The sequence below is a fragment of the Ursus arctos genome, unplaced genomic scaffold (genome assembly GCF_023065955.2).
Source record: "Ursus arctos isolate Adak ecotype North America unplaced genomic scaffold, UrsArc2.0 scaffold_13, whole genome shotgun sequence".
NCBI lineage: Eukaryota > Metazoa > Chordata > Mammalia > Carnivora > Ursidae > Ursus > Ursus arctos.
This window is the reverse complement of record NW_026622797.1, coordinates 49,193,963-49,211,174: the sequence shown is the minus strand read 5'-3', so window position 1 is coordinate 49,211,174 and position 17,212 is coordinate 49,193,963. Positions and strand designations below refer to the sequence as shown.

The 17,212-nt window shown below is 37.3% G+C and overlaps 1 protein-coding gene across 1 annotated transcript in view; it reads left to right on the top strand.

Moving 5' to 3' along the window:
- Nucleotides 1–16,786, top strand: part of CDC40 (cell division cycle 40) — a 51,357-nt gene extending 34,571 nt beyond the window's left edge. Inside the window, exons 10-15 of the mRNA XM_026511643.4 lie at nt 1,707–1,808; nt 2,818–2,933; nt 3,171–3,304; nt 11,915–11,991; nt 13,505–13,649; nt 14,763–16,786. Of these exons, the coding sequence (XP_026367428.2) occupies nt 1,707–1,808; nt 2,818–2,933; nt 3,171–3,304; nt 11,915–11,991; nt 13,505–13,649; nt 14,763–14,940 (752 nt within the window). The 3' untranslated portion in view covers nt 14,941–16,786. The remainder of the gene's footprint in view (nt 1–1,706; nt 1,809–2,817; nt 2,934–3,170; nt 3,305–11,914; nt 11,992–13,504; nt 13,650–14,762) is intronic.
- The last annotated feature ends 426 nt before the right edge of the window (nt 16,787–17,212 follow it).

Genomic DNA, 17,212 nt, shown 5'->3' with positions numbered 1-17,212 from the left:
CCTGGGTGGCACAGCGGTTAAGCATCTGCCTTCGGCTCAGGGCGTGATCCCGGTGTTCTGGGATCGAGCCCCACATTAGGCTCTTCCGCTATGAGCCTGCTTCTTCCTCTCCCACTCCCCCTTCTTGTGTTCCCTCTCTGGCTGGCTGTCTCTATCTCTGTCGAATAAATAAATAAAATCTTAAAAAAAAAAAAAAGAGTTAAAATCAGCGGGACTTAGTCCCTGGATGTGAGTGATAAGAGTGAAGCAGAAATCTAGGGTGATGCCCAGCTGGCTGGCTGAGCGCTGGTCCCCTTCACCAAGAGAGGGGACATAAGAGGATGACGAGGTGCCACTCATTAAATTTGACCTGCCTTTGGGATATCGAGATGAACGTGGCCAGTAAGCAATTAGCCAGGTGCTGAGCTTTGAAAAGAGGTTCAGAATTGGCGGCTCAAGTATACGAAAGAATAAGATTGAGCGAACTCCGTGAGGGAGAAAACAAGGCCAAAAAGAGAACAGCTTTGTGGCAAACGAGCCTTTTTGGTAGAGGATAGTTTACTGTCCTCGTGAGATTTCATGTGCAGCCTGGTTCCATCTCCAAATTTAACTGTACATTATTGAAACACTATTTGCGTGAATCGTAGTGTCTCTGTTCTTAGATTCAAGTGGGAGTCCGTTCCGCAGTGCTTTGTTATGATTTTAGGGCCTCGCTGAACAAATAACTACTGCCCAAGATGCATGGCATCCTACAGGAGGACTCCCAGCAGCAGACAGGGGGGAAATGCCTCTTCTACATGTAGTTGACCTGGTCTCCATCCGTCTCCCCTGCACTGGCAGACAGTTTTTCAGTGGAAAACAAAATTACCAGTTTTGGAAGATGGGACCCTTGCTGTAGAAAACAACGCCTAATTACTGTGGCACATGGCCTGATTCGAGTTCACTGGGGATGGTGGCCCAGGGCTGCTGTGTGTGGCTGACGATTCGTGCAATGCACATTTTGTCGGTCTTGGTCGTGAAGGGGTGATAGAAAATAGGAAAGTTTCTGCTCTCATTTAGCCACAGTTTGTCCCTGTAACTTTCAAAAGAGGTGATTGGTCTGGCAGACTGATTTCTAAGCAAAGCACCTTGAAGTTAATTTGTTGTCAAAATCTATCTTAAAACAAACAGAAGTTATAGTTTCCAAAAGGTTTAGTCTCTGAGATTCTGAAGTCACTTCTCTGAAACTTGGTAATGTGATCACAGAAATGACAGGTATTGCAGAAGAGCTGTGATTCCGTGAACTTTTGGGTTAGGTCGCTTTGTTTCACTTAGTGAGTAATCTGGAGCAGGAACCTCCCAGATGTCACTCGGCCCTCCTCTTTCGTTGGCAATAATTGGTCTGTTATGTTTCCTTAAATTCCTGGCTGCTTAGTCATCAATTATGTATATAGCATGTTAAAAGATTTCTATGACAAACTCTAAAAAAAAAAAATGTTAGATCTTTTCTCTTGATTCTTACCTAAATGTTATGCATCAGAAACAGCTAGGGCGCTTTCTGAAGGGGAAATAAAAACCACCTACGTTCCCAAGCCCACACCTAACATAGTCCACATCAGAAAGTCAGGGGATGGGATTCCAGAGATTTTGACTCATAGGGTGGCTTGAAAATGCTATTTCTCATATGGTGTTTGTGTTTTAAGAGAAGATACTTCAGCTCACCTGCATTTCTGTTGTCCCTGCCTTAGGCCACAGCAAAGCCGTTAGGGACATCTGCTTTAATACTGCAGGAACACAGTTCCTCAGCGCAGCCTATGACAGGTACCTTAAGCTCTGGGACACTGAGACAGGTAAGAGCTCACTTATGCTAATGCCAATACGTATTTATCTTATAAATTAGCATTTATAAATGATACAACATTGAGTGGTCTTCAGTTCAGGTCTACAGAGGCAAAATGATTCTCGTATCATCGACGGTCAGCTAATATCATAAAATGTTTGTAGAGTTCACACTCAGCTATGTAAGTAGCTCTTTTATCTGAAACTTTGTTTCCACCAAATACAATTTATAAAGCAAACATCCTGATAGACAAGCAAATTTGAAATCTTCCACAGACTAGTTAATTGATCTTTTTGTTCCCCTCCACCGCCCAGCTCACTGCGTTACACATAATAGAAGCACAATAAATGTCTGATGAACAAAATTAAATTTAATTGCCCACATGGATTAAAAAGTAAGTCTGTTTACAGACCCATGGGTCACGTCGTTTTATATATTCACAGATGTTAATTGTATTAGTACATGGTGGCTGGTATAATTTTATATCATTAGAGAACCATCTTTGATCTTACTGAGTTTTAAGGGAAAAGATAATAGCTAATATTTATTGAACACTTATTGTTTACCAGACATTGTGCTATGCACCTGTATCCAGTATCACATCCAATTCTTAAAATATCCCCAGAATTACTATTATTATTATAGATGAAGAAATTGAGGCTTAAAGGGGGAACTTTTCCAGAGCCACATAGCTAGGAAGTGGCTGAACTGATTTAAACCGAGGTCTCTCTAATGCCAGAGCCCCTACTCTTACTCCACAGTGGTTCTCAATTCAGGCTACACATCATAATCACTTTATCTGTTCTGCAATTGATGATACGGATTTACTTTTGAAAAAAAATATTTTTAATCCATATAAAGAATCTGTGAAAAGGAACAATATCATTTATAGTAAAGAGCAAGCAGGCTGCCCTTCCCCAAATTGTATTAAGCAGATGCTCTCTAGATGTTAATCCCAGGGCTGTCTTTGAAGTGTTCAAATTTATTTTACCTACTTTAACTTGAGTCTTTGGTTTTAGGACAGTGTATATCAAGATTTACAAACCGAAAAGTGCCCTATTGTGTCAAATTTAATCCCGATGAAGATAAGCAAAATCTCTTTGTAGCTGGTATGTCGGATAAAAAGATTGTGCAGGTAAGTCTTTTTACAGTATTCTTAGTAAGATTCCTATAGTTTACGTTGTATTAGGGGATGGAATAAGGAATATTAATTTGTTTAATGCTTGCTGCTTTTAGGGACTGCTAACGGTCTGTTTTTAGTAGAAAACAGTCATTATGTTAGAGATCTTTTTCTTCACTTTTCCACAGTTCTGATCTTTATTTTCGTATCTGCTCCACTTCGGTCTTACCTTTTCTCTTGTTTGCTATACAGTGGGACATTCGAAGTGGAGAAATTGTGCAGGAGTATGACCGGCATTTGGGAGCTGTCAACACCATTGTTTTTGTTGATGAGAATAGGAGATTCGTGAGCACATCTGATGATAAGAGCCTACGAGTTTGGGAATGGTGAGTTTCTGTCAGTAGAAGATCTGATTTATATAATTGTAGCAAGCAGTTTAAAAATTTGTAGCCAAAGAAAAGCCTGATAATATGCAACGATTTGAATATTTTCACACCTGTGATCTCTGGCTTGCCAACCAAACTGTTTTAAACATTTAAGGACCCAGAATGTGGAAATAAAAATTTAGACATGGTACGTTTCGTAGTCTTTGGGCAGTCTATCCAAAGGTTATATATATATATATATATATTTTTTTTTTTAAAGATTTTATTTATTTATTCGACAGAGACAGAGACAGCCAGTGAGAGAGGGAACACAAGCAGGGGGAGTAGGAGAGGAAGAAGCAGGCTCCCAGCGGAGGAGCCTGATGTGGGGCTCGATCCCACAACGCCGGGATCACGCCCTGAGCCGAAGGCAGACGCTTAACCGCTGTGCCACCCAGGCGCCCCTAAAGGTTCTATATTTTGAGCCATTTTTCCTGCATCGGCAGAAAGTTCGTATTGTGCTGCCGTACATTCTTTATTAGGTATTTTGTCTTTCAAAATGACTGATGAGATGCAGGGCCCACAAATGTGTAGACCAAATTATTTATGGTGGGGATGGACCATTAGATCCTGGCCTCAGAGTCAACCCAAAAAAAAGAAAAAATATTTAAAAATCTCTTAGGTTTTTAAACGCCTACATTATGATTATTCAGTACTGAAAATGGCCCCATGTCATCACCCATTGTGTCCTGCCATTCATAATACATAATGGTAGGAAACAAATGTTTTATTTGTAGAATATGTTGGTTAATTTTGCTTTCCTTGAGAGAGAAAAAAAATTTTTCTAAAGTCAAGAAATACTAAAGCTAGTTTCACTAAATATCATAAATCATGTTTTATCCTTTATTTACAAAGAAATGCATAATAGTCTTTTTGTTCAAAGGAATGTTTGGATGGAGCCCAGCTCATTTTTATAGTCAGTTATGAAGCACAGCTCAGCCGTGGGTACAGCCTTGCAGGGCCTAGAAGGTGTGACTTCCCACCCCGGAAGTTGTTCTGCTTTAAGAAGTGGGAAGCCTTTCATTACAGCCGGTAGTTTGCTCCTGAAACGGAGTCCCTTTGGGGGAGCTGAGCAGGTCCCTAACACCGTCAGGGAAATTTGGGTACTTGAAGGTTTCATGTAATTTAACTGCAGTTTCTCCCACGCTCACCACCAGCAAACCCCTTCACGTTGCCCCCATTCATGGCGAGCCAACTGTATACTTTATGTAGAGTGTTGATATCATCCTTAGAGTTCGTGATTTGAGACTGTGTTATAGCTAAGATCTTTCTTACTTCAGAAATGATGTTACATGCAGAGACCTCAAGTTTTATATGAGCCGCCTTAGACCACTTGCACCATCCTCTGAAGAATAAACATATCCGTGTGCTTGTTTTGTTTATATACTTCAGCAGTTTGATTATACTTTAACTTTCAGATGTTTCTACAGATGATATTTCAGCTCCATTTTAAAATGTGGAGTGGTATAAACGAAATTGGTAAATATTTAAATGAAGCACCAATTACAGGGCTCTAAGAACACTTGTGTGTGCTTTCTAAATTAGAGCATTGGTCAGCAAAATATTTTGATTAAATTAAGGGGTAATGTCAGCATGTTTCTTGTTTTCCCTCATCAGAGCTTAAGAAATACTCCGAAGAGTCATGATAGTGTTTCATTTATAAGTGATGACATCCTTTAGATTTCGTTTGCTTTTGGAGCCTTCCTCACCAATCTTCGCGTGAGGATATGTGCCTCTTGTCCATGATTCCACACAGTGCTTTGCTTCTCACAGTTTTTTAGTGCTTGCGCATTCGTTCCTGCGTCAGCTATGCTCACACTTACCCCAGTGCCTGGCACGTCATATGTGCTGAATATCTAAGGAAGTCGTTATTGTCGGAATTATTAATGAGCCTACATCTATTGAGCCCTTTCTGTGTGCCAAGCACGCTAAGCATTTTATGGGAACTCTCTGATTTAATGTGCCAAAGTAGTCTTACGAGATAGATGTATTTGCTATCCCAGTTTTATAGATGAGGAAACTAATATAGGTTAAGTAATTTACCCAAGATTCCACGAGACATGAAAATCCAGAATTCAAACTTGTATTAAGCTGATTCCAAAGCTTGAGATTTTTTTCCAGCTTAATTGAGGTACAATTGACAAAATTGTAATATATTTAAAGTGTGTAACATAATGATTTGGTATATGGATACATTGTGAAAGGATCTCACTGAGTTAGCCCATCCACCACCTTAGATATTTACCTTTTTTGTTTGGTAAGAACACTTAGGTTCTACTCTCTTAGCAAATTGCGGTTATACAATACACTATTGTAACTAGAGTCGCCATGTCATACATTAGGTCCTCAGACCTTATTCATCCTACAAATAAGAGTTTGTACCGTTTTACCAGCCTCACGTAGTTCCCCACCCCAACTGGAGTCCCTGGCCACCACCAGCCTGCTCTGTTGCTGTGCGTTTGATGGTTTTGTTTTTTTTTTGTTTTTTTGAAGAGTGCATATATAAGTGATACTATGCAGTGTTTGTCTTTGTCTGTCTGGCTTATTTCACATAGCATAATGCTGTCCAGGTTCATCCATGTTGCTGCAAACGGCAGCATTCCCTTTTTTAAGTCTGAATAATATTCCATTATATATATAAATACCACATTTTCTTTATCCATTTTTTCACACTAAGACTGTTTCCCTACCTTGGCTATTGTGAGTAATGCTACATTAAACACAGGAGTACCAATATCTCTTCAGGATAGTGATTTCATTACCTTTGGATATATACCCAGAAATAGGATTGATGGCTCATACAGTAGTGCTCTTTTAAATTTCTTGAGGAATCTCCGTCCTGTTTTCCATAGTAGCTATACGTACCAGCTTGCATTCCCACCAACACTATACGAGAGTTCCCTTTCCTCTACATCCTCACCAGCATTTGTCATCTCTTATCTTTTTCATGGTAGTCATCCTGGTGTGTAAGTGATAGCTCATTGTGGTTTTGATTTGCATTTCCCTGATGACATGTAGTATTGGTCACTTTCCTGTACCTGTCGGCCCTTTGTCTGTCTTCTGTGGGAAAATGTCTGTTCACGTCCTTTGCCCGTTTTTTAACTGGGTTACTAGGGTTTTTGATAATAATTGTATGAGTTCTTTATATATTTTGGATATTGACTCCTTGTCAGATATGTGGTTTGCAGATATTTTCTGCCATTCCTTAGGTTGCCTTTGCATTTTGTTGATGGTTTCCTTTACCGTCCAGAAGCTTTTTACTTTGAGGTAGTCCCACTTGTTTATTTTTGTTTTTGTTGCCTTGGTTAAGGTGTCTAATCCAGAAAATATTTGCAAAGACCAATGTCCAGGAGCTTATCTCCTTTGTTTTCTCCCAGGAGTTTCAGGTCTTATGTTCAAATCTTCAATCCATTTTGAGTTGATTTCTGTGTATGGTGTAAGGTAGGGGTCCATCCATTTTCATTCTCTTGCATGTGAATATCAAGTTTTCCCAACACCATTTATTGAAGACCATCCTTTCTCCATTGTTTATTTTTGGCTCTTCTGTCAAAAATTAATTGATTATAGATGCATGGGTTTATATCTGGGCTCTCCATTCTGTTCCGTTTGATCTGTGTTTCTGTTTTTATACCAATACCATACTGTTTTGATTACTATAGCTTTAATTTAACTATAGTTAAAATCAGGAAGCTTGATGCCTCCAGCTTTGTTCTTTCTCAGGATTGCTTTGGAGTCTTTTGGGGTTCCATACAAATTTAAGAATTGTTCTGCTTCTGTCAAATATGCCATTGGAATTTTGGTAGATATGAATTGGCTCTGTAGATTGCTTTGGGTATTACGGACATTTTACAATATCAATTCTGTGTACAGATCTTTCACCTTGGTTAAATTTATTCCTAAGTATTTTCGTGTTTTTTTGATGCTGTTATAAATGGAATTGTTTTCTTAATTTCTCTTTCCAGTAGTTCATTGTTAGCATCTAGAAATGCAACTGATTTTTTAATATTGAGTTTGTATCCTGCAACTTCACTGAATCATTGATTAGTTCTAAAAGTTTTTGTGTGTATGTGTGTGAAATCATTAGAGTTTTCTGTATATAATATTATGTCATTTGCAGAGACGTTTTACTTCTTTTTTTTTTGGATACTTTTTCTTCTGGCCTGATTGCTCTGGCTAGGACTCTCAATACTATGTTGTATAAAAGTGATTAGAGCAGACATTCTTCCTGATCTTAGAGTAAAAGCTTTCAGCCATTTACAATTAAGTATGATATTAGCTGTGGGCTTGTCACACATGGCTATGTTCCCCATATACCCAGTTTATTGAGACTTTTTATCATGAAAGAATATTGAATATTGTCTATTTTTTGCATTTATTGAGATTATCGTATGATTTTTATCCTTCCTTTTTGTATTTCATTGATTGATTTGCATATGTTGAACCATCCTTGCATCCCAGGGATAAATCCCACTTGATCATGGTATGTAATTCCTCTAATGTACTGTTGAATTCAGTTTGCTAAAATTTTACTGAGTATTTTTGCATCCATATTCATCAGGGATGTTGGCCTGTAATTTTCTTTTCTTGTAGTGTCTTTATCTGGCTTTGGTATCAGGATAATATTGGCCTTATAAAATGAATTTGGAGGTGTTCCTTCCTTTTCTATTTTTTTGGAAGAGTTTGAGAAGGATTAATTTTAATTCTTCTTCAGATGTTTGGTGTAACTCCCCAGTGAAGCCATCTGGTCCTGGACTTTTTTTGTTCTTGGGAGGTTTTTGATTACTGTTTCAATCTCCTTAGTCATTATTGGTCTGTTCAGATTTTCTATTTCTTCATGAGTCTGTCTCAGTAAGTTGCATGTTTCTAGGAATTTATTCATTGCTTCTAGGTTTTCTAATTTGTTGGTATATAATTGTTCAAAGTAGTTTCTTGTGATCCTTAGTGCTTCTATATTATCAGTTGTAATGTCTCTTTCATTTCTGTTTTTACTTGAGTTTTTCTCTTTTTTTCTTAGTTTAGCTAAATGTTTATCAAATTTTATGTGTTTCCTCTCTGATCTTTGTGTTTTCTTCCTTCTGCTAACTTGGGTCTTAGATTGTTCTTCTTTTCCTAGTTCTTCGAAGTGTGAAGTTAAGTTGTTTATTTGAGATTCTTCTTCCTTAATACAGGTGTTTATCAATATAAACTTCCCTCTGGCTTTTGCTGCATCCCATAAGTTTTGGTGTATTGTGTTTCTATTTTCATTTGTCTCAAGATAGGTTTTGATTTCCCTTTTGTTTTCATCTTTGACCCGTGTTTTGTTTAGTAGCATGTTAACTCCACATACTTATACATTTTCCAGTTTTCTTGTAATTGATTTCCAATTTCATACCTTTGTAGTCAGAAAAGATGCTTGATAAGATTTCAGTCTTGTTAAATATATTAAGACTGTCTTGTGGCATAATAAATGATCTATCCTGGAGAATATTTCATGTGCACTTGAGAAGAATGTGTATTCTGCTACTGTTTGGTGGAATGTTCTATCTATGTCAGTTAGGACCATCTGGTCTAATGTGTCATCTAAGGGCAATGTTTCCTTATTGATTTTCTGTCTGGATGACCTATCCATTGTTGACAAGGAGTATGGAAGTTCCCTGCTATTATTGTATTGCTTGCTATCTATTTCTCCCTTCAGATCTGTTAACATTTGCTTTATGTATTTAGGTGCTCTAATGTTGGGTATATAAATACTTGTATTTGTTATATTGTCTTAATGAATTGACCCCTTTATCATTATATAATGACCTTCTTTGTCTCTTATTGCAGTTTTTGGCTTAAAGTTTATTTTGTTTGATATAAGTATAGCAGCTACCCCTGCTTTCTTTTAGTTTCCATTTTCATGGGATATGTTTTCCATCCTTTCACACTCAGTCTGTGTGTGTCCTTAAAACTGAAGTGAGTCTCTTATACACAGTATATAGTTGGGTCTTGTGTGTGTGTGTGTGTGTGTGTGTGTTAATCCATTTAACTAACTTGTGTCTTTTGTAAATTTAGACCATTTACATTTGAAGTAATTAGTGAGAGGTCTGGGCTTTTACTAGTGCCATTTTGTTCATTGTTTTCTGGTTGATTATAGTTCCTTTGTTCCTTTATCTCTTCCTCTCTTCCTTTGTGATTTAATGATTTCTATAGTAGTATGTTTTGATTTCTGTTTCTCTTTTGTGTATCAGTGATAGGTTTTTGCTTTGTGGATACCATGAGGCTTACATAAAACATGCAGAGCTTGAATTCTTAATCATATAGCTGGATAGTTAGATGAATGAAGGGTCTGGTGGGGAGAGAAGGTAAGTCGCATCCGGTTTGATTAGTCAGAAGGAAACATGAGGATCAGTCTTGCTACAAAGACAAGTAGGAAGCAAAACCACCTCAGGATCCGTGGAGCTATGCTTTACCACATACAGCCATCCCTGAAAGCAGTTACTAGTGTTCCTGGCAGCTTGCAGAAAGGGAGGCGTGAAAACTGACCCCAGCAGTAAGAAGAGTCTTATTACTAGGACTTTTAGACAGGTGGTGTTTGCCAAACTTCTACACCCTATGCCTGCTAAGAGTAGCACAGTGATACAAGAAAACAAACTAAAGGAAACTTGGTTTTCTTTTTTTTTTTTTTTAAAGATTTTATTTATTTATTCGACAGAGATAGAGACAGCCAGCGAGAGAGGGAACACAAGCAGGGGGAGTGGGAGAGGAAGAAGCAGGCTCATAGCAGAGGAGCCTGATGTGGGGCTCGATCCCAGAACGCTGGGATCACGCCCTGAGCCGAAGGCAGACGCTTAACCGCTGTGCCACCCAGGCGCCCCCGGAAACTTGGTTTTCTTAAACAATACTAGATTAAGACTAGTAGACAGTTTTAAAAGAAAATAAGAGATTATAATTAGATATTGAACAGCCTGTGGTATTGGCTAAATTCATGGGATGTCATAGACATGTTTTCTCCCAAAGTTATTTATTATGTTAAAATATTTTTAGGAGAAAATTTGACAGATTTTGATCCTACTGTTTATCTTTTATCTTTAAAATTTCATAGATTTTTATTAAGGTTTTTTTCAATGATTTCATTTCCAGACTGAAGATTATATGTAAGATATAAGTTACTAACTTTTATTATACTGAATTACAGTTTCTAATTAGAAAATAGTGTTGTGTTATTATTAGTAGTAAATTATTAAATATAATTATGCCTAGCAGACATTTTCACTAGCAATAACAATGTTCATAGAATGTTCAAACCCATTTCTTGTTCTAGAGCTCACTGTACCAAGAGTTCTTGAAATAAGGGATCTACATACATTTTTTTTGTTTGTTTACTTTTAAGCAAACATTGATTGATCTGAACCTAGACTATGGTTAATTTAGAAATGCTCTTATGTTATTGATTATTATTGGCTAATCATTTTATTTGAGGAGGGAAAAACAGTTGAACCCTTTTTGGACTGAGGTTCTTTTCAGTACATTTGGGCCATTTTGAATATCACTTCTCGTTTGGTACCTTAGAGAGGTATAAAGGGTTGGATTTGATAAATGATAATGTTCCCCAGGTTACACCTAAAACTACTTTCTTCTAACCAAGATGCCCATAGAAGTTTTTTCTAAACATTTGCTTCTTCTGAATGGGTAGATGGATGGATAGAGAAAATCCTTACTTAAAGGCAAATTGTTATAGGTAGTTATTATTTTCTAACTAATCAAAGTTTTAGAACTTGAACCATAGTTAGAAATTGATACTGCTGCTTTATATTCTGTGTTATTCATCAGATTACATATTCCACACGTTACTCTGTAAAAAAACAAAACAAAACATTTCTGGTCACTCATGAAAAGCAACAAGACCAAAATCTTTCAGAATTACTGAAGAGTTTTTTTGTTTTTTTTTTTATCATGGAGAATATTAAAAACAAAAAGGCATTTGGAACTCTTCATGGTTCTAGATTGAGGTGACTAGTTTCAGATTTTTGTGGTGTGTTTTCTTCTTTGTGTCACTCATGTAAGAATTTCTGTAATGCACTTTTCTCCTGCACCGCACACATTTAGAATAATAGCAGATGCGCTTAATTACCGTACAGCGTTGCCTGCTATCCCCTCGCATTGCTGAAGGCTCTTCACCCCTCACCCGCTTGCAGAGTTAGCAAGGCTGGCAGGCCGGCAGGTAAACTAAGAACACCCCCCTCCCCGAGGCTGCCTCAGACATCTTGCTCCTGCCCACCATGGTACATTTTTAGATGAGTTCATTGTCAGAGAACTTCAGTCACAGCCTTTTTTTTTTTTTTTTTAACATAAAGTCCAAAGTTTAAGTCAAATAGAGTTGGAAAACTAAATCACTAACACTGTTACAATTATCATGGAAAGGCATTTGAGAAGTACAAGGTTTGTAATAAGCAACGGGATGCCATTTTGTGATTTTCCTTCCCCCAGGAAGTTTCGTGAAAGGTTTATTAAATACATAATCTCAAGAATATCTCTTTAGTTTCAGAGATAATTCTCCTAAAGGTACTTTTTAAAAATTACTTATTCTGATAAGCTGTTTTTAAATTTTAGGGATATCCCTGTGGATTTCAAGTACATAGCAGAGCCCAGTATGCACTCGATGCCTGCAGTGACTTTGTCGCCAAATGGTGAGTGAGTAGGTAGAATGTGGTTTTAAATGAGCCTCGAAGACAAGATGTGATTTCTGTATTCAAAAGAACTTTGGCCTTTTCCTCCTAGGGGAAGTCTGTCACAGGGCCATACTTGTATAAGGAAACCTTTTCAGTATTAGAAATAGTCACCGGTTTTCATCTGTGAGTCACCTCACCCATTCTCTTGGTTTTAATAATATTAATAATAATAATAATAATAAACAGTGAATTGCAGCTAACATTGACTGAACATCTAAGGATTTCCCTCTGAGGATCAGGGTTTTGTTTTTTTTTTGTAATAATTCTCCTTCCAGCAGAATCATGTTCAATCATTTAGTGATTTATTGTGAGCTCTTTTTCTTTCAGAGGATAGAAAATTTTAATCTGGTTCCCCATAATAAGAATACTTTAGCAATTTACTATAAAAGATTTTCTGAGCCAAAATAAAAAAGATAAATGCATCTACTACTGTTTTCTATTCAATAGTGCATTGCCTTCTAAGTACAAAGTAATTCGTACTACAGATATGCTGACAGTATACTGGTAGCATTATGGCTCTCCATGCAGGTATTAGAGTGGGGGGTCTGGTGTTTGGGCAACACTGTCATCAGAGCCCCTGTTCGCTCCCATATCTCCTGTGAGCGTGCAGCAAGGAAGAGGAGGCAAGAAAGAGTTTGCTCTCCCGTCGAGGCGTCTACCACAGGCAGATCAGGGATCGTTTTGTCAAGTGCCCTATGATTTTGATGAGAAGAGCAGCCTAACTGGGTCCTATTCTGATAACCACCACATCGTATACTGTCACATTTGTCTCTCTCTACACTTTCTGTAGTGTATTTTTACACTGCCCATTACAAATATCGAGCCCATCTTGAGCAAGGCTATTTACGCTCTCAAGCTGAATACTGTTAAGAGCGTTCCCGTAGTTAATAACGTCTGCAGGCACATCGGATGCAAGAAGATACTACAGTTCAGGCTCTAGAGACTTTGGTGACTCTTGGCTAGATAAAAGCAGTTTGGCCTTTCAGGAACAGTTCCGATAATTTTTTTAATCGTATCTCTTTTTTTGCATGGTTTTATTTAATAATCCTAGGTTTTCTCACCTAGCGTTAATCTCCTTTTTCCGTAATTAATGCAGATAAGTCTCTTTTCCCCCATGGTTCTCTTGTCTGTACTCACTCCAAATTAATTTCATTTCATAAAGTTTTACTTTAGTTCTGTTAATGCTAAACTCAGAATTTCTGTATATCCTTATTCAAACAAAAAAAGCTTTTATATGAAGAGTGCTCAACAATTTGGGATTATCTGAGCAAAATCCATTACTTCTTTATATATAAATCCCTCTTGTCAGCGACAAATTTGTAACACTTTACAGATAGTATGGTAAATTCATTTTCCTATTATTGTAAAGTAATTGGGAACAAAAGAATATTAATGTCTGAACATATTTAAAATAAAGTCTTTTTAGAATTTTCAGTCTTGCTCTAACTTGTCTCATTTATTGAATTTACAGGGAAATGGCTAGCATGCCAATCAATGGACAACCAAATCTTAATTTTTGGAGCACAGAACAGATTTAGATTGAATAAGAAAAAAATTTTTAAGGGCCATATGGTAGCGGGTTACGCTTGTCAGGTGGACTTTTCACCAGACATGAGGTAAGTTTAAATCTCTTCGTGTGTTCTTATATTCAAATGTGATGACATAACTAATGTCATACAAATAGTAACACTTTAAAAATCACTGTCACGTATGTGATCACGTGATAACTATGCAGAGTGTCACACTGCCTGATAGAAAGACAAGAGCAAGTTATGAAAACTGCATGTGGCTTTTTGAAGTTCTTCAGCGGGTCTCTTAATCTTGCTTAGTCCTGTGCCCTTTAACCACATCATAAGTTCCTGTCTACACGGGCTGTGCCGTATGTTCTCTCCTTTCCTCACGAGGCTCGGAGGACTGTAGTCACTGTAAGGCTGTGATTAAACCCTGGCAGCACTAATTCTGTACTGCGGTGTTGACATTAACAACTCCACTGCAGCTTTTCTGTGGTGAGACCTCAGATCCAGCTCTTGACTCTTTCTCGGCCGCACTATATTTGCGAAGCCCAGATGGAGTCTTTCATTTCCCCATTCTTAGCTGAAACAGAGAGAAGTAATCCAGAAATCTCTGTAAGCTTGTATGTTTGGCTGGGTAATGTACCTTAGACTCCTACCTCCAAGTCAGTCTTACACATTTTCAAAAGATGTTGAAGCCAAAAAATAATTTGGAATGTGGTCGAGTCTGACTACGGTAGAACGGGTATCCCGGGCTCTGTGTGAGGCTGGTTCCCCTGCACTGTTTCTGATTGTCTGAAGAGTGATTTGATACTGCTTTTAATGTGGCCCCTGGGTTTCCCAACCTTTGGGTTAATACATTTTTCACTCACAGATTGGTAGCTTGATGGGGAGGGTTTTTTGGTGATGGGTAGTAAGGAGGGCACGTATTGCATGGTGCACTGGGTGTTACACGCAAGTAATGAATCATCGAACTTTACATCAAAAACTAGGGATGTACTGTATGGTGACTAACATAATATAATAAAAAATATTATTAAAAAAAGAAGTTATAGACTGCTTTATGCTCAACCTTGTTATTCTCACTGAGTATTGTATATTCACATTGACCTTTTTTTTTTTTATGTTACTGTGAAAAAGATAAACTCTCTTTTCCTAATCCCCTTTGTCAGTTTAAGGTGTTTGAACAATTTGAATTTATTTCTCTTCCCATTCTAGCTACGTGATTTCAGGAGATGGAAATGGAAAATTGAATATCTGGGACTGGAAGACCACCAAACTCTACAGTCGATTTAAAGCTCACGATAAAGTGTGTATAGGAGCAGTGTGGCATCCTCATGAAACATCTAAAGTCATAACATGCGGTTGGGATGGTCTCATTAAATTGTGGGATTAATGAGATTAATCCTTACCTAGGGTCATTTTTGATCCGGTATCATATTTAACTATATTTAATTATTAAATGTGTTGGATGACAACTTGCTTTACAAATTATGACTTCCGTACATGGCCTTATGAAGTTGACCCATTGTTTAAAAATATTTTTTTTTTGTAAATTCGGCTCATATAATTTCATTGGCAACTTCATTTTGTTCTTTATAGATGTTATTTATACAGAGAATGACCATTGACTTTCTATGTGGTGAGTAGTTGTTAGCAGGCAGTTTGGGTTTACCCCCCTTGACATACTGCAAGGATCTGTTTGGAGTTGAGGAAGAATCCCTGGTGGATTTGGGGTTTTAAAGGAGGTAATATAAATAATGATGAATAATTCTGAAAGGCACCATGTTTACCTCTTCAACCAAAAGGGAAGTAAGGAACAGGGACGATGTTAATGTGAATCTGAAAGAAGGTAAAACTACCCACAATTACTGTTCCCATTATTTTTGGTGGGTCAAGTTCAAATCTTTTGGATTCAGGAGTTCTATTTTTTATGACATATATGGTATGTTTACTTGTAAGCCAGCAATCTTCTCTGACTGCAGCATTCCTCTAACTATTAAACAATGGGAAATAAACAGTCCAGAGTTTTTTCCTTGGCTTTCTTCCCGATCAGTATAGACAGGACTATATATAATCAGAGAATTATGTTATTTTTGAAGGTGAAACTCAAGAGAATTGAGTCAAGACTTTGAGTTTTATTTGTATTTACTATCTGTAAGGACCTGGCTACACTTCCAGAAATCAGGGTCTCCTAGGTCATCGATTCATAGATGTTACTACTGAAATACTCCTCATAGGAGATGGGGTATGAGGGCATCGTCCAAAATGTCAGCTTGTAGTTTCTTTGAAGTGATATGTTTTATCTTTAAAATTATTCTGATTTTGCTTATGAATATATGCAACAGAACTTTTTAAGATTAGGAAAATTTTTAACTTCTTTCCAAATCTTTGAATCAAATTGACACTCCAGGAAGATGGCTGTGGTTCCCCAGTTTGAGAAGCAATAACTGGTTGGTTTAAAAAAAAAAGTTTAAGAACTTCAGATTGTGAAATCAAGATAGCCTCTTGAATATAGTAGCTAACAGCATTTTGGTTGACAAGCCGTTTCTCCCGGTTTATTACAAATCTCTGTTGTAAGATATTTGAATGTGCTTTGAAATATTTCAGTACCATGCTTAAAAACATTGGTTCATAGCTGCTCAGAGTGCTGACTTGGAGACCAAAATCATGTTGAATGTTGAGATCCTAAGGGCATTAGCTCTGCGTCCTGGGCTGTTGATAGCAATTCATGCTCCTTGGGCTTCGAACTTCCATTTTTAAAAATTAATTTTTAAAAAGGCCTGGTATAGATGACCTGGCACTATGGCCACATATAAATAAATTTCAAAGAAGAAAATAGAAAAAGAGAATAAAAAATGGTAAGATGTTATTTTGGGGCACACAGACACTCAGAGAAATAAGAATGCACTGCCTGGCTGCTGCCTTTCTGTATCTGCCAGGAAGAGGGGCGGCCACTTCCTGAAGACGAAGCAATTTGCAGAAGAGCTTTTCTTTAGTCCCAGACCACTGGTGTTAACAAATGTGAATGATCGCAACGTGATGGGACAGAAAGAATTAATCATACATTTAAACTATCTTGTTCAGCATCAGTGTTGTATATGTTACAAATCATAATTTCTAAATCTGGATTTATTTTATTGTGTTTTTGACTGTTTCTAAACTAAGTAACTGTATATAAAAGTTGTCTCTTTTTTTAAAAAAAAAGATCGTATTTTTAAATAAAGCATTTTTTCTAGAAAGTGTTATCAAAATTTTCATTCTTAGTCTTAAGTCTTAACTGTTGAGACAACAAATTAAACCATCTGCAGATTTTAAATGGGTCACTTTTATTTTATGGGGAGAAATGATGCTTTAGAGATGGGGATGATATACTAATATGGTATATTAATGGGTTTATTCTAAAGAACATACTAAGAAATACAGGGCAGCGTGCTGAGAGCACACAGATTAAGTCTAACACATTCCATATTCACTTCGTGGTGGCACAGGGTTCGAATTGCACCCATTTCAGAGTACACAAACGAGTGGGGTTCTTTTCCAGCTTAAAAAAGTCTCAAGATCATGTTGTTACTGGAATTAAGTAGTTACCTGCTAGCCTGTTTTCCTCACTGCAACCTTTTTATCACACCCAGGACAGATTTCCTTCCTAAAGATTAGAATAAAAG